The following is a 17,788-nucleotide window of genomic DNA, read 5'->3' as shown; positions in this document are numbered from 1 at the left end:
GCTCACCGGGATGCACAGCTCGACTTGTTTCTCCTCCATGCATACATTGAAGGTAGTAGACAATGCGCTGACGTGGTCGTGAGCGTGTCAACCACGTGAGCATGTCGTCTGCTACCTCTAAGGTATGCATTTCTTCTGACTCGTTCCTGACGCGTTACTACTTCTGATGAAATGTGTTTCCGGGGTGACAAATTGATAGCCATAAATATTGCTAGACATTTTTCTCAATCTCTCCCTGTCTAGTGTATTTGTGTATACTGTTGGTGTGAGTAACGCATTTTTTCAGACAAAATATTGCTTGCAACAAGTTTTTGCTGTATTCACGAGTTTTCAATCATTTCATACTTACTAAAAACTGCAAATAAAAAAACTGACCACGAGGTCCAGTTCTGGCAAAAAAGTTCGACCCTCGAAGGGTTAAATATCTCCATGAAGCAGCAAACATGATCTTACATGCAGACAACATTCCACGCAAATGACATTAAATCACCTTACTGCGACAGTGCTGGAAAGGATAAGAGGAATGATGTTTTCATCTAACCAAAATGTAATAGAAAACTTGATGACAGTAAGTGCGCATGGCACCCGGTAGAAATGACATCAAGTCATCTCTGTTGTCTGACAGGTGTGCGACAGCACTAGAACAGACGAGAGAAAAAACAAACAAGCAAGTGCCAGTTGTATTTACAGGATTGTATGCAAGCACCGCGATGAAATGTATAGTATGTACAGATGATGTGTGGCTGCGGTCGAGTTCTGACGCAACAATGCGCGACGGTGGACGCGTAACGCAGTGCCGACTGTGGAACCGGCGGAAGCGGCAAGAAGATGAGTCAAAGCTGTCACGCCTCCTGTCTGCTGGTGTCGCCCAGACTGTCGTCGTCGGCGTCCTCCTCCCCGTCGCCATCCTCGTGCTTCTGCTGCTGCTTCTTCCACTTCTTGGCAATTTCAAGTAGTTTGAGGTGCGGCTTGGCCGTCTCATCCGTCGGGAAGATGTAGTCGAAGTACTCCTCCCAGCCGGCCTCCGACTGCAAGAGCGGCGCACGCGTTTGAAGGAAACACCAAAAGGCAGGAAATGGCTTTAAGAATAAAAAGGAATCGTGCCTGCCTGGAGCAAATGCCTGCCACTGACGTTGCCATTTGCCGTATTTGAATGAATGCATAATGAGCAGAGGTGCGCAAACATTGTATTTTCAAATACGAATCAAATAGTGCCCGCTATTCAATTCATATTCAGCGTTTTCTTACATTTTTATTTCGGAAGAAACTTTACTTCAGGGCCAACTCCCATTTCCCTATTCAAATGCAGTAAAGCTGAAGGGGGAGTCAGAATTACATTGTTATATCCATTACTGCATGTACTGCACTATTAATAATTATGGGGATTTCAAGGGAAACTTTATTTACTTCATCATATCCATTATTGCATAATAGTATGCCGTTTCGTTATAAAGAGGGGTGACTGTACATCTAAAATGTAGAAATGTTCTTGTTAGGGAACTGCTGGATTAAATGAGAACGCTGAATTCTACTGAGTGTAGCAAGCCAAATTTTGATTCGGGGCCTCATACATTTGACAAAAATTGCCACAAATCTGTAGGTTCAGGAAAAAAAGCTGAAGTGTAACAACAGCAATTTTGGGTGATTCGGATATTTCGAATAGTAAAAGTGTCCTTCGAATTGTATGAAATACTAACTGATTCAAATATAATATTTGAAGCTTTGAATATTGACACGCAGCTAGTTTACAGTTTTCGTGAAATTGTTACAATGTTTACAAGAGTTTTGCAAAAACATAACTCGCAAATTAGTGGTACATTCCAGAGCGGTGTATAGGACATAAATTTTATCCAATTTGTGTGTCTCATTAGGTACATTTTACAGAATTGTGATACCGTTGTTTATTGCTGAGTTACAGAGCCATAAACATGGTGGTTCAGTTTTTCTACCAATTTTTGTTTAAAGAAAATGACCGCGTAAACAAAAACAAAATTCACTTCCCATAGTCATACATTGTAACTTCTTAATTAAGCTTTAGCTTGAACCCTCCTATCTAAATATATGAGAATGAAGAAACCATTTTTATCGGAAACCACTGCACCGATTTTGATGAGGTTTGCTGTGTTTAAAAGAAAAAGTTAAAATCTAGTGACTGCTGGTAGCAGATTATTTATTTCGGTCATCAAATTTTTAACTAAAATTGTTGAAAATTACAAAAAACACAATTTAAAGTACAATGTTTGAATCTCCGTAACTCGGTAAAAATGCATAATGATATTACAATTCTCTAAACTGAACACCTATTAAGACATCTAAAATGAACAAAATTGATGTACTATACACCACTCTGAAACACGCCCCTAACTTGTGAGGAGGACGTTTGCAAAACTCTAGCAAACATTTGCAGCAATTTCATGTAAGCTGTAAATCCCTAAATCAAATCTTATCAAATTCAGTGCAGCGAACACATAGCAAAACCATTACTCTATTTCTAAATGTTGAGACAGGAGCTCTCAAATAAAGCTTCCTTTTAAAGGGCCCACCGTGAATAAGGATCACAGAGTCCTTATCATGTGGCAGGCGCAAACACTTACCCCGTCTTCGTTGACGATTTTCCTTCGCTTCTTGACTTTCTTCGGCATCTGCCTGGCAACCGACTCTTGGCTCTGCTCATCCCCGTGGCTGGCCTGTGAATGACAACACGTATGCGTCACTTCAGTCAGCCACATTCAGTCGCTCACATTCAGTGTGCCTGAATACAACCTATCTCAATCAATAGTAAAAGATTTTGGTGCACAAACTAACGCGCCCATCACCTAGCTGAGCACACAAAACTATTGTGCACCCGCGAAACTTGTTCAGAGGCTATGGCATGCACAGTGCCGCTGTGCATAAGGTTGGGGGTTTGATTCCCTGGCACATTCCAGAGGTGTGTGTGTGTGGGGGGGGGGGGGGGGGGGGATGTAAAAAATGATTGTGTAGTACTGTGCTTGGGGTGCATGTGAGAGAACGCCAGGTCCAGAAAACTAATCCAAAGCCTCCAACTACGGCACATTTCATAGCCCTTATAATGCTTGAGAAGATTAAAGCCAATCAGTCACTCTGTCAATCGCTCGATCAATCAATCAGTCAATCAATAACTACTGCGCACAGCGCACTGGTGCCAGGCTGTTAAAAATTATGAACCAAATGAGGCCATGTCTATTCAAGTGTCGATTTGCGGGGACGTGAGGGAATCAGTAGAGATATATGGGGGAATTTTTTATAATTTTCAGTAAAAAGATTACTGAAGCGAAAACTTTATCAACTCCACCCCCTCCCCCCCTACTACCACAGGCATTTCACAAAAAAAAAAGAAAAAAAAGTAGTAAGTGAGAAATGCTGACCTCAAACTCTGCCCAAGACTCAAGAAGCATGAGGCGTTCCTCCTTCTCAGCGGCATTGCGGAGCTCCTTATTGGCCCGTTCGAAGATGTTCCTGGCCAATGGAACAGGATCCTTGCCCCCATAGTTGAGCTGGAAGTGCGCATAGCTAATCCAGACCTGGAGGACACGAAAGAAGCAATGTTTCACTTTAGCCCAATAACAGCTGTACGTGAACATAGCTTGAAAAAATATATGCATATATTTCAGACATATGCCAATCTGAGCAACTGGTACAGCAAAGTTGCTGTATAAGTGATCAACACACGTAGTTGGGCAAGTTAGGTGAGCATTGTGAGCATGCAAATGCACTTAACAGACGTGGACAAGAGGCAGGGCGCTACAGGTGTGCACTACGTGAGCTATGTATGTTTCGTCTTATCTCTAGCTCACGTCTATACAGCGTGTTTACACGCTGTATAAGCAAGTCCTCACACCCTTCGGAAAGACTAGCGGCCTATTTGCTAATTGTTCTTTGTGGTGATTCAGCATCAATGCCCGGGCCATACAGCTGATGCAGGCTGTGTTGCCCGTTGCTCTCTGATGGACATTTGATGCTGACTACGCCATCAGCTTTCACCGCTGTAGCCATACAAAGACCTGGCTGGCCTCCGATGTTGAGCTGGTAACATGTGACGTAAGAAAAAAAAAAATTACGGATTACTGGCTTAAAGGGCTTCTCACCAGGCCACATAGCAAATTTTTGTTATATGCTGGAAGTTGTTACGTGCCCTCTAGGGAGCATTCTACCGCAATAATTTTTCAAACTGATTCATTAATAGCCGAGATAGAAATATTTCAGTGCCGCGTGATTTCAGAAGGCGGGCACCACTGCCAAGAGATACACTCTCTCCACTTGCCCCGTCTAGCCCCCCTCCGCAAGCAAAATTCCTTCCCTCCGTTCTCCCATGCCATAGCCGGAGAATCGCGTGACGCGTATGTCACGGGCCCCGCCTCTTTTTTTTTTTCTTTCACACTTTTTTGCTGCACTGCACACTTCCGGTGACAACCTCGACGGCAAGCGGTTGCGTTTGTCTTGTTTTGCGCAGCGCACGATTTTGTGTGCTGTGCACTAGAACACCCGACTAGTGGTATAAGTCAGTGCTGCATGAACACGAGTTGGACACAAGCGGATCACAGAGCATGATCACGCGCTGGAACATGGTAGAAAATGTTGTCAGTGCGTGCGACTGTACAACGTGGAAATAAGCAGACAAAACAGAAGGACATCTCTCTTGCTGCGGTGCGAACTAGAACAAAAACACACAGCCATTCGGTTTGTGTGTTTTATTATTTCTCTAAACTTTAATTCGTCTATTGAAGCAACAGATTACACAAATTATAAATTACAGATGTCGCCTTGAATAATTCTCGAATTGTCACGTGTCGCTATGAGCAACGTCGCAGCATATACATGTACGTAGGTGCACTTGCTAATATACGTAACCCCCCCATCAGGGAGTGCGGCACCCGCAAAGAGAAGGGCAAACGGCGTTTAGTTTGAAATTTTAGCTCTTTCCTCGGCGCGTAGATATGTAACGCTTAGTAGACACGATCGTTAGCGTGCGTTGTATGCACTACGTTTGTTGGCTCACAATGGCCAGAGCTGGTGAGGGGCCATTTAAAATAAAACACACAAACAAGTTGTGCATTCAAGTGAGGTTCCCACAAGGTAACTTTTTTATGTTATAATTATTGATAATTATGTTTCAAAGCGAAAATTTGAGGATTGAATGCAGGTTGCATTGCTGGCTGCTCTTTCATGGAAATTTGCTACCGAGCACACCAGCTCACAAAAATGATTGTGGAACTCCCTATGAGAGCTTCACTGTATAAGTGACACTAAGGCACTTTTGTCCAGTGCCAAGCTGTCCGCTTATTAGACATCTGAAATGGCACGATCCAGTTCGTTAGTGCCTGTAGAACATGATATCACAGAAAAGCTTGCTACCCACTGTGGTGGTGGGCGTGGTGGCCTTGGCGTAGCGCTGCTAAACCCGAAGGCATGAGATCTCGGCTGTGGCGGCCGCAATCCGATGGGGGCAAAATGGAATAACACTTGTGTACCCGTGCAATGCATTTTGACCACCCTTGGTGGTCAAAACTGATTCAGGAGTGGGAATGCATGGAAGGCATGGAGAACATAATCATACATGCATGCACATTTCTAACATACTACTACAAAGACACACGCCCACACCATGCGAGGCAGGCTTTACACACTGTGCTCATACCTTGACGTGCTGGGTGCGTTCAAGCAAGCGTTCGTAGAGACGTGCCGCCAGCTGGTACTGCTCCTGCTCGATCTCAAAGTCAACGTAGCTCTTCCAGATCACCTCCGGCATGTCCAAGCGGGGCTGGCTGATGGCAATCTCAAAAATGGCCCGCGCTCGCTCCACGTCCCCCAGGATCGTCTCCAACTCTGCATACTGGGACGCAGGGCCGGCTACACTTTCAATGCCTGCCGTAGTTGGCCCTCGACCAAGCAAGGGTTAAAAACAAGACTGGGCAGAGAAACAACGTGCCTGACAGGCAAGCATTTACTGAACAGCTTGAGAGGGCTGACATCATAAGTACAAATGATCCTTCTGGGGTGGTAAGCAGCGCTATCTTGTTCACGCCACCTTGTTTCACATGCTGCTACGTAGTACTGCAACATAACCTTACATCTTGAAGCCATGCCCTGGGCTGTCTCCATATTTATCACAGTTGTTGGCTAGACTTGCAAGTGTCAATACCGTATTTTCCACACAGGGTGTTAAAAAACAATGCAAGCATTGGTTTTTTAGCCCCCTTACTCTAACGGAATGAAATTGCTTAATTAAGTGAATCCAGGTCCTGACCTTGCAATGATAACTTTCTGTTTTCATCGTTGTATGCTTTATCACTGATCGCTTGTTTCCACTGTATGTGCTGCCCTCTGTGCTTGGACTGTGTGTTCGTGGTATTAAAAAAATAAAATAGATAAGCCTGCATCTACAAGAAGCACTGCAGTGGAGAAAACTGGACACTCCAGTGTTACTTTGACACTGCTCTTACAATGACACTTTCCAAGCAGTTCTGAGCGCTTCTGTTTGCCATTAGTCTGCGGCACACACAGTCTTTGTTAACCAGATATGTAACAGTGCGAAATTTGTAGTCTCAGGTTATTGCTGGTGAAAGGCATTCTCTACTTTATCTTGAAGGACAGGAAGAAATAGGTGCTTTAGGAAGTAAGTCATAAAGCAGACAACACACACAAGCGTTGTGCGTGTGTCAGATGCTGTATGTTCCTGTTCTAGAGAGCTAAAGTTCTACAGGGACACTAAGAATAGATACTAAATCATTATAGACTGATAAAGTGTTCTTTCAAAACTCTATTCTTGATAATTGAAGGTTCAATACTACAAGAGAAAAATTCAAGGTCAAACTGTCATTTCTTGAAATGTGTTCCGAAACCCCAGTGCTGGTTAGTCAGTGTGGCGTCATTAACCTCAAAAGTATTTTCTTGCATATGGGCCGTTGTGGCGCAGTAAATATTCTTGAAACCTGCTAAGTTCAGTCTGCCACTCTTTCAGAATACACTGTAGTTCCATCTTTACCGACAAAAAAGATGAACTTGGTCCGATTAGATGCCGTCAAAATCTGCGACGGCACAGCAAGTTGCTACGAGTACTTCACAGCGACGTCGCCAGCTATTTTTCACTTTTGCATGTTTTCTGGCTTGTTAAGCCTTGAAAAAATTCAAGAGTTTTCAAAGACTTTCAAGGCCCTGACAAAGCTTTTTCAAGTATTAAAGCACCTGACGTCTGAAAGCCCAGAAACAAAACAATGTCCCGATAAATGACTTTTATTGCACATGCAAGGAAAAAAAAAAAGGGTGCTTGCTAAGCCTTTTTCGCATAAGCCATCATCAGCCGTTACAAACAAGATGACTCCTCACCACACACAAAGATGCTAATCATATTTGATTGGCTTGACACTTTGTTTGCGTAAACCTCATAGTTAGATGCACAAGCAGTATCCACTAAGTTTAACCGAAAGCAAAATACAAGGTTTTTCCAAGCACTCTGTGAAACGTAAGGGGGCTTTCAAGGCCTTGAATATGGCAGTTTCACATTCAGGGAATTTAAGGACCACTATGTACCCAGCTTTATCCTTTCCAGTGCGCACTTTCATCTGCCAACATTGGTACCCGCTATACTCTTGTTAAGTCAGCCATCATTTACCAGTCGGAACTCACATTCTAAAGCACAGACGTTCAGCACCAGCAAACAGGGCATCAACCAACCTTCATCCAAGTGGTGCAGTTCTCGGGCGCAAACTCGAGAAACTTCTGGTAAAGGATGCGACAGCGATCAAACTCCCTAAGCTGTATCTCCAGGTCAATGTAGCCGCGGAAGAGCTTGTCCTTAGGGCAGAGACCTATGGCCGTGCCCTGCAAAGTGAGAGCATTGACACAGAAGCGAGCTGCTCATTTGGATAGAGTTGTCACTGCTCCTAAAAGAATGGTCACTTAATTTCAAGCATTGTTCAAACACAGCGAGTCCTAAACACACCAGAGAAGCATGCAACATTCAAAAGGTAAGATCGTGAGGCACGTCGCAGGCTTGAGAAAGATGATACACTATATTCGTTCACCTAAATGTGATCTAGATGTAATGGTTAATATAACAAGGAAAGGCTGCTGATATCAAGCACATTTCTCGCACTCGAAGCTGTGGTATTGCTGCTATGCATTCGGTTTGAATGAAAACACACTGAGCACATTTCATCAGAATGTTGCAATATTCATGGAGAGGTAAATTAGGATGTAGTGACCCTGCCCGAGGCGTTGGGCTTTAAAGATGAAAAAGCAAAGGTTAATGAATCTGCAGCAGAGAATACTAAAGGACTGCTGGAATATTGGTGGCATAAAGGTAGGGAGCACAACGAATGAAAAGACATTACTTTTTAGAGCAATAAACTGGAATGATACTTTTGAATTGTAATTTTTTTTGGCAAAATATGAACAAGTGTCAAAGCACCAAAACTAATTTGCTACATCAGTTGTTTCCAAGAACTAATTTTGGTACCCAAGAAGTCGATGCGTCATGAAATCACAATGCGTTAACTCACTTCATCAACACTAATGTTAGTGGTTCGCTGTTGAGAATAAACATTGGGAATAGAAACAACTTGAACTCTGTTATATAAGTAGCTTTTTAGTAGTGAAAGGGTACATAGCTGCCCTCTAGTAGTCAATGAACACACATTATTACAACGGGGTTTTAATAGTGTAACAAACTGCACGAGGACAGCAGTCCTGGTAGCTCTGCGCTTTAGGACTGTACTATGTACAGCCCCTTCATCCATCTATGGTCTACGCATGTTATTGCCCCGTGTGTATGACAGCGCAACCCACTGGATTTGTTGCACTAATAAAAACTGTCTGTAATAACTGCGTGTTTCTATTGGTTACAAGTCAGCCACTATGCAGCATCAACTCATCCACTCCACTAAAGCCTTTCTAGAGCCTTTCTTTTTAAAGAACTAAAGCTTTGGTTTGCCAGCGTGTACGCTACGTCCCAGGTTCGCTTCTGCCGCTATCAATATGTTTCACCGCAACATACAAGATGCCTCGCGTACGGCAAGCCCTGCGCATAAACAACTGTACTGCAGTAGTAGCGCTGTTGTGCATGCAAGGACTAAGCATCAGGTAAACTGACTTGCATTGCAGCAAAGAGCCTCATAACATTGCGGGGAACCAACCTGCATGAATATGCAACCTGAGCAATTAAATCAGTCATTTAAATGACTTTAGCCAGTGAGATGAAAAACTCCTTGAAAATTTTATGACTTTAACAGGTGCTCAGAATTTCCCTGATTTTTCCAGGTTTTCCAGGTTGCTGGACACCTTTATTGATAGATACATCCACTGGACAAAACAATGGGAGAGGTCCTTCACCAAGCTGCTGTTGACGGCGACTCACCAGGAGCTTGCGGGCTGCAGGCAGGTTCTTCTGGCGCACCTCGAAGTGGGCCGCCTGGAGCCACACCTTGGCAAAGGTGAATGTCTTGTGGGGCAGCAGGCGAAGGCAGGCCCGGTACACCTCGCGCGTGCGCTCGGCGTCGCCCACCTCTAGCTCCTCGTACAAGGCGTAGTTGATCCAGAGGTAGATGTAGCGTCGCCAGAAGCGCTTGAGCCGCGACGGCGGCACGTTGGCAATGGCCCGCTCGTAGGTCTCCCGCGTCGAGTCAACGTTGCCCTCGCTCTCCATGAGCCGCAAGTAGTCAAACCAGGCATCGTAGTTGAGTGGGTTCTCCTTGACTTGCTGCAGGGAACATCACCAAATATGAAACACGGCTTTAACAGTCACGATAGACTTTTGCCCCGTCACAACAACGTCAAAATAAACTATCCGGTTATTTCTGAAAAGTAAGCACCAAGCTGTAGTGAAAAATTTGTAAACTTGTAGCACATCTTCTGTTAGAGAACTGCTGCATAAAAGGACAAAACTTGAAAATGTACAGTATAGTCCACTGTTAAAGGGAGCATCTTAGCAGTAACAAAGCCAATACTATAACAAACTTTTGTCATAAGGTCGGAAAGATGTCCCTGGCATAATAAAGTGACCTCAAGGTATTCATGTCATAGCTCAATGATAATCGATGGCAGAACCCTGACCATGTTCCCTAGCAGACCATACAGTGCACAATGGGACAAGGGTTAACTATCAACCAAGCTCATTGCATAAATTAAAATAAATGACATTCTATACAGGCAATCCCCAATTCACAACAAGCAAAACAGGAATGGGCAACACAAGTTGCATACATTACAGCTCAGAAATCAACACCTGACGCGCATTTAAAACAAAAATACACTTATTTGAGAGGGCAAGTGAGGGCTTGCTTGCCACTGGTGGGTCCAGAGGAACCTTGTTTTTGTGGAAGCTTGTGGAATGAGGATGTTTAATTTCTGATAAATTCATTATTTTAAGACTTCTGATCAATCAAACCTTTAGTCAGAATTATGTGTCAGCGACTGTAGTGTCAGCTGACAAACCTCTTTTAGAAAAACATAACCAGACGACCATAGTTCGAAGGTAGTCATAACTTTACCTTTTCAAGAAGCTCATCTGGGGACCTTAGGTGCTCCCAGCACAGTAAAGTTCTAGAGCAATGCAAAACAGCAACACTGTGCACTTCAAGAGACACGCACCTCCTCGTACTGGTACTTGCGCTTGCTGACAATGACGTCCTCGATGCCGGCCCGGTCACCGTACTTCTTTTCGTGGATGGTGTAGTTCTTGAACAGGTCCTGCGCTTTCTCCTTGGGGATGTGGTCCAGGGCGTACTTGTAGATCACTCGCACGCGGTCGTGCTGTGTGTGTGTGGGAGGGGGGGGGGCGGCACACATGAGGGCAACTCTACTGAGACAGTGATGAAATGCAGATGTGAATGCAGCTGCTACACCTCCGAAATACACACACACACACAGCAATAATAGTTTGTCTAAGTTGTCCTTGTGAAAGATGAAACACACCGGGGAAGAAAAAAAAAAAAGAAGAAAAGAAAGCTATACGATTGCAGATGTATGAAAATCCGAGTGACTCGTACGTCAAAGACATCAAGCCTTCATAAGGGAGTTCTCACACCTTTAGGAAGTTTTTTTTTGGCCTGGTTTGCCACTGCACAAAGTCTACCAAAGATTTTGCAAGCCATTCGCTATTATTCGGTGTAATTCCTTTGCTATAACAGTCTTTTCAAACTCTTCACTACATCTAAACTTAATATACAGTCAAATCTCAATTATTACGAACACTGATATAACCAATTATTAGATACAACAAAGTAAACATAGAATTTTTCTTGCTGATATCAGCAAGTTGGGAATATATGCGTATAACGAATATCAGATATAACTAAGGTATTTTCATGTCTGAAGCGACTTTCCTATAATCAGGTTAGACTGTTACTTCTGTACTACCCACTATATCTGACTCTTGGTACGGCAAGTTGCGCCAGCACAAAGTTTAATCAGCGAGGACACACAGTTATTGCAGTAATTGACCATATGGTACTTATTTGCTGGTGCAAAGTGTCGACGGTGATGATGCAATCGACAGCATGCAGTTTTCGTTTGCTTTATATTCTTTCGACAAGAACACCCATGCAACACAGAATCTTCTCACGTGTTGAACAGAGTGTCACATGATGATGATGATGATGTTAATAATAATAATAATGTTTATTTCCATCTTAAAACGAAAGCAAAGACAGAGGAGTTGCAGAAAAAGCTGTTCTAAACAGCTTGACAAAGCTGCAGCCCCCCCCATTATCTAGACAGCAGCAAAAACAACATACGTACAGTACATCAAAGTACTACAAAGTAGCAAATTGAACCTACCACATAAACAGCACATAGACTAAAAAATCCACATATCCATGATATATCCCTCATACATCACCGTTGCTGCATTAATATGCGAGTTCTAACTTTGCATTTTTCTGGTTTTTCTTTGCTTAATGGAGCCCTTTAAAGACTTTGATCACTGCTATCCATGCTGCCAACTTGCAACCAATAAAGAAAAGTTAAACCCCATTTTCCAGTCCTCACCTCCCGTTGGTTCTCCTCGAACTTGGCGAAGGCAACAAACAGTCTTTCGTCCATGTATTCTTCGCCGAAAAACTCGACGGCACGTTCGTAGATGCGCCGTGCATTGTTGATGTAGCTGTTGTGCTCTTCAAACTTGGCATACTTGATCCAGTGCCGAACGTCCGGATGAACCATCACAAGTGCACAGCACGTTAAGGGTCACAGATATCGAACACTGTTGTATATTAGCACAGACGACGATACAGAGACGGTGATTTACCGACAGTTATTTGTGCCGACTTTGACAATCTACCAATCCCTATTGTGACAACTGTTGTGCTGTAGAAACGGTTGAGCAGATATCCTGCTAGAATGCCCAACCTACAGAGATGAATTATTTTATGAAACTCGTAAGGATCAAATTAGTAATGCGCCACTGACACTGAGGAGCACATTAGGTACAATGCCTTGTATTTCTAGGCAGTGCCAGGCGTTAAGAGGGAAAGCAGGGTTTAAAGCCTTCTTTAAAGCCTCCTTTACAATTTAATGAAACTGCACAATATTGTTCAATTTCTCAGACCCCTTCCATTAAATTAACTCCGGTTAATTCGATCCCAGCTGAAGGTTCCAGCCGACGCCCGTGCATTTCAATGGACCTTCGCCAATAATTTGAACATGACCAGTTACACAAGCACACGCCTGACCCCTACGGTGACCCCAATAGCGACGACCTGTTTAGTGGCAGCATCTGTCTCACCAGAGCTCTGGGGGCAGTGAATGCGTTGAGCACACATTATCTGTCAAAAACACCTATTTTCGTCCCCCTCTAGGAAGATTTTAAAGCAACAATCATAGCTCGCAATGTCCGATTACGGTATTTGCCCGATTCGAACATGCAGTTTTTTTTTTGGCCATGAAAATTGGGCCGAAAATTGCCTGCATAGTGCAATTGGACCCAATAAAAACCCGCCTTAGCCGAGTTCGCATGTTTTACCGCATAACACAGATCTATTGCAGCAAAGCTGACTTTAAAAACGCCCCCCCCCCCCCCCCATATTTCTTTCTCTTTTTTTTCATTCAGATGTAGAAACATCTACAACCATCACAAGTGTATCACAAGTGTATCACAAACCATTGTATAATAATGACTGTAGTGTTTATTGATGCCTTTCGCCCCCCCCCCCCCTTATGTAATACCCTGAAAGGGGTCTTTAAGGGACAATAAATGAAAATGATGATGACACATATTAACCATTTTTCTAGCTTAAAATTCGGACGCCCGTTAGATTTCTACCTTGTTTAGGAGCTTTAATGTCATTTCTATGTTATTTTTCTATTTTGGACACATAGAAAGTGAATGTACGTTTGATTCGGGGGCGGTTACAATCGGGAAAATCCTGCCAAATGAATCAGCGGAGTGTTTTGATGTTTGTTTTTCTGCATTTTCTTTATTTCTGACCCGCCGGATAATTTGATCAATTCCACGGGTCCTGTCAAGACAGAATTAACGGAAGTCGACTATATGCAAGCATTTTTATACTAGACCAATTAGTTCCAAAGTTCATTGGAAATAAATGACTATTGTTTCCAGGAACAATGAAGCAATGACTACTGTACTAAAATATTGCTTTAGGCACATAGCTCGATACTAAGAAGCATAAGATTCACGATGGTCGCAGTACTTTTTTGGTATAGCCAGGACTAACAATTATACAGCACTTTATACACAAGTGTTGTGTTCAAAATGTAGTCACGTCATTATTTCATGTACCGGCAAGAAAAGAAAGAAAATCGGAGCCAACATTTGAAACTCTGCTCCTACAATTATATGCATTTTGCATTTAGCTACATCTGTAATAAAAATAATGATTCTAGGTTTTCGCCATAAAATGAGGGAGGAGTTGAGGGTCAGGAGATGGCCTGGCGGCAATGGCACACATCGAAAACAACAAATAGACATATAAATGCAACAAATCCAGCATCGTGCTCATAACTGCTGTCACAATAAAATATTTAGAAGATCTGTCCAACTTTCAGTGGCTACGCATCGTAGACAGCGCCCAGCTATCAGTATGACTCATGTCTACAAACTGCAGCACAAGTGGATGAGGATAGAGAAAAAGAAAGTGACACAGTGTGCGTGTTGTCTTATTTCTGTGTCCTCGTCAAGTCAAGCTGCAGATTTTAGTCATGAACCAACTAGACTGCCAACAGGCGCTTGCAATAACACTCAACTTCTTTCACCTCGTAGCTGGTTTACGACTGTCTCGTGCACTGTGGTGCACCAAACCAAGCAGTGAGACCTGCACTGCACTTCTCTACTTTCAGGAGCAACGAAGAGTGACAGAAAAGAGGCTTTCAGGCACAGGCAGATGGCCGACAGGACAGAAATCTGTTAACAATCATAGGTAACAGATTAACAGTGTGATCGAAAGACAAAGGAAAAAGAAATGACAGGCCAGCGCTCGTCTCTTCAGAAAACGATAGGGCAGCACTTATCCAGTCAGAAACGATCAGGATAATGCCTGTACTGTCAGAATACATTAGGGCAGCGCTTGCACTGCCATTTTCTTCTTGCATCTCATCATTCATGCACGCGTTAATTCTGCTACCATGAGTTGCCAACCAGCCTAAGTCAATCCAAGACAGGCATTCACTGTGAAAGGATATATCGTTCGTAGATCTGACGGGCCCTGTCGAGTTCCTTATAACGCAGCTCAAAGTTGATGTACGTCTGCCAGGCCTGCTCATGGGGTTCCCATTCCATCCAGCGCTCGAAGACCTGTCGGCAACCGGCGATGTTTCCCAGCATCTCTTCCATGTAGGTGTACTTGTACCACAGCTGTTTCACCCGGGGCAGGATGGACACGGCGCGGTCCCAGATATTGCGCGCGTGGTTCACCTGGCGGTTCCTGCACGACAGGGCATTCCACTGAACGATGCACAAGATATAGCATTTGTAATGGTTTGATTGACTGATGGGATTTAACGCTAAGCCCCACACAACGCAGGTGCAATGAGAGAAATTAATCTTGACCACCTGAGATCACGCAATGTCCAGTACATGAGCATTTTCTAGTACTGCCCCCATCAAAATGTGGCCAAATTGCTGGGAATCTGCCTATGTCGTAGGCATAAAAAGTGCCTGCACAAAGCCCTTTGCACAAGGTGGAACGTTTATATGTCAACAAATTTTCGGATGCCAGTGATAGCAAACACTTGGCCTTACTGCTTAAAGACAAAACAGTATTGACACAGTCAATTGTAGCCTGTAGACACATGTCATTTCAATTTGAATTTGCATTTCAATATGAATACGCAGATGCAATAACTGATAAAGAATGCTTAGGTTCATATCCCGAGAACTAGGAGAGTTTAGTTTGAGAAATGAACTTGGATGAACATCATTAAGTTTTAGGTAGCACAAAGTTGTGCAGGTAGTGCATCTTTTGATGGTGGTGCAGCCATGCTGAGGTTCAAAGTCAACTGCTTGAGCTTCCTCTAAACTTGCACAAGCAAAGCCCAAGTCTGAATTCTAGACCTCTGAAAGCAAGGAAGCATCTACAATGTTTACAAACAACCTGTCAGTGACCATCTGTGAGGTGTTTGACAGCGAGCAATACAGCTTCATGTGGTGAACAACCACAATACTGTTCGATGTAACACTGCAATATACATCTACAAGTGATGGTGAAACAATAAATCTGAAACTGAATACGAAGACCCTCAAGCATCAAGACACACTCGCAGTTTCTGAAAAGCGTTGTATCAAAGGTGAAAGGCAAATCTGTAATAATCCTAATAAGAGAAATAAGAAAAAGACTGCATTTTACTTACTTCATTTCCATCTCAGCATACTTCAGCCAAAGGGTAACATTTCGATGGTCCACGTCCAAAGCCCGCTCGTACACCGAGCGAGCCCTGCGAAAAAAAGCAGAAAAATAAATTAGGCAAAGAATAAAAGTAATGCATTCAGCTACTAGTACGGTTCAATGCTAATGTTTACACCACCAATGATGGAGCGAAAAATAAGACACTTTAGAGGGACCGAAGGTACCTCCTCCGAAGTAACCGAGCTTAGCTTCTAATGTGCTTGAACTTGACTAAAGCTACAAGAAGAAGGTACACACACTCCCGAAATGTCAATGCCACAGCACATCATAATAAATTACAAGCAAACCAAAATGAGAAGACAACTAACAGCCACTAAAACTATATCAGAACCACAGACTCAGCCAAAACTGTCAAGTAACACTGCTTCTAAACAGTGAACTTTAAATGCTTATCCCTGAAGTGACAAATGTGAACATCGAACCATAGTTGTGTATCACAGATTTAGTGAGCTTCGCTCGGTGGCCTTGACGACATGAACAACATATTGGCAGCTGACAAAAGCAGGAGCAATAATTTGGTCATGCTTACCTCTGTATTTCCTTTTGACTCTCTTCCCACTGAGCATATTTGATCCAGTTGCTGATGACAGATCGGTTCTTGCGGATGCTGTCCTCAAAGGCCTTCGAGTAACCACAGAAACATCAGTTTACGGACGTCGTTAAACACAAAGCACATGTAACAGCCTCTGAAAATAACTGAATCATAGCCTCACCTTTCGTTTTCTCAGCTGGTATTCTGCTAACTCTTCGGGGTCAGAGATCTTTTGCTTTGGCGGCTGGAGAGTCGAAGAAACAAGCTCGCTGTTAGTACATTCACGCAAAACTGATTTAAAAAGAAAAGAAAAACAAGCACCCTAGGCGCAGGGTACGTACCGGTGGTAAGATCTCCAAGTCTCTTTCCTTGGCCTCACGAAGAAGTTGCTCGGCTGTGATTTGAATTTCAGCCGGCGTTTTGTTCTTGACCTGAGGAGCATCGCGCCAGAAAGCATTAATGAACTTGACGGGAACAAATCACGGGGAAAACAACTTTGTAACAGGGATCAGAAACCAATTGGCTTAAAACAAGGATGTAGTCAAATAACGACACAGTAAGGAACTCGAGTGAGTATGAGAACTGCGCGTCAAATGCTTACCTTTGCAACTTTCGGGATTTTCTGGGGCTTCGTCCCGCTTGAACTAGCCATGGTAGATTCTAAATTGAAAACCTAGCGAATAAAGATAATCGACGAAGTTCACGATGCAACAGGTGTGGTGCGTTATAACGGAATTCTTCTTTGCGCTGGCATCAAAACGACGAAACGGCGATCAGCGTATGCGAGGCGCCATGCTTGTCACGACGCTGCGAGCTCTGCCGGCCGTTGCGGGAACAAAATACAATCAAGTATTAAGTTCTGTTATTCACTTGCAGTCACTACTATTTTGTTAGATATAAAAAATTTGTAATCACGTAAAAATGTTGAAAATTAAGAAATGGCCACAATTTGAGACAAAACTGCGCATTCTGACACATCCGGAACCGAAACCAAAATCTTGCGCGCTCACAATTTAGCGCTCTAATTGTGCGCTTTTAAATCAAGCAGGCTAGGTGACTATTTGTCGCCGCCCCGTTTCAAAGGGGATGCCAATAAATCATCATCATCATCATGATCATCTTTGTCGGTGAAAGTTGGTTCTTTATTCTATGGTAGCATACACGACGCACGACGCCTCAGAATTGTATGTCGCACTTAACAAAAGCACGTCGAAACTGAAATTCACTTTCATGCAGTGCGTGCAACCCGCCGTAGTTCGATACTATTTGAGTCAAAGCGGCGATTAATTGATACATTGATACTCTAGCTCTGTTTTCTACCTTCTCGCGTTCATACGTTTTGACATGCGACGGACGAGATATTTGTACAAAATAATTGTAA

General features: G+C 43.3%; 1 protein-coding gene across 1 annotated transcript; it reads right to left on the bottom strand.

The window, feature by feature from the left end:
- Window positions 1–647: 647 nt before the first annotated feature.
- Window positions 648–17,214, bottom strand: LOC119458002 (crooked neck-like protein 1). Its single transcript, XM_037719791.2, has 14 exons — window positions 17,009–17,214; window positions 16,749–16,838; window positions 16,589–16,651; window positions 16,405–16,496; window positions 15,820–15,903; window positions 14,653–14,894; window positions 12,004–12,182; window positions 10,606–10,767; window positions 9,374–9,715; window positions 7,693–7,839; window positions 5,657–5,851; window positions 3,387–3,542; window positions 2,595–2,687; window positions 648–1,028 (listed from the first exon to the last, which is right to left on the bottom strand). The coding sequence occupies exons 1-14, from the start codon at window positions 17,057–17,059 to the stop codon at window positions 843–845; spliced, it is 2,082 nt and encodes a 693-aa protein (XP_037575719.1). The 5' UTR covers window positions 17,060–17,214; the 3' UTR covers window positions 648–842.
- Between the last annotated feature and the right edge of the window lie 574 nt (window positions 17,215–17,788).

Source organism: Dermacentor silvarum, chromosome 7, assembly GCF_013339745.2.
Source record: "Dermacentor silvarum isolate Dsil-2018 chromosome 7, BIME_Dsil_1.4, whole genome shotgun sequence".
In the NCBI taxonomy this organism is placed as follows: domain Eukaryota; kingdom Metazoa; phylum Arthropoda; class Arachnida; order Ixodida; family Ixodidae; genus Dermacentor; species Dermacentor silvarum.
Note: the sequence above shows the minus strand (reverse complement) of the source record. Positions and strands in the feature narration are given on the sequence as shown.

What these genes read in the sequence shown, in the direction of transcription:
- LOC119458002 (XM_037719791.2), bottom strand. Translation starts at nt 17,059, where the DNA reads ATGGCTAGTTCAAGCGGGACGAAGCCCCAGAAAATCCCGAAAGTTGCA. An exon ending in TATGCTGAGATGGAAATGAA is followed by an intron (nt 14,895 to 15,819) that starts GTAAGTAAAATG and finishes CCTGTCGTGCAG; the next exon opens with GAACCGCCAGGTGAACCACG. An exon ending in AGTCTTGGGCAGAGTTTGAG is followed by an intron (nt 2,688 to 3,386) that starts GTCAGCATTTCT and finishes TGTCATTCACAG; the next exon opens with GCCAGCCACGGGGATGAGCA.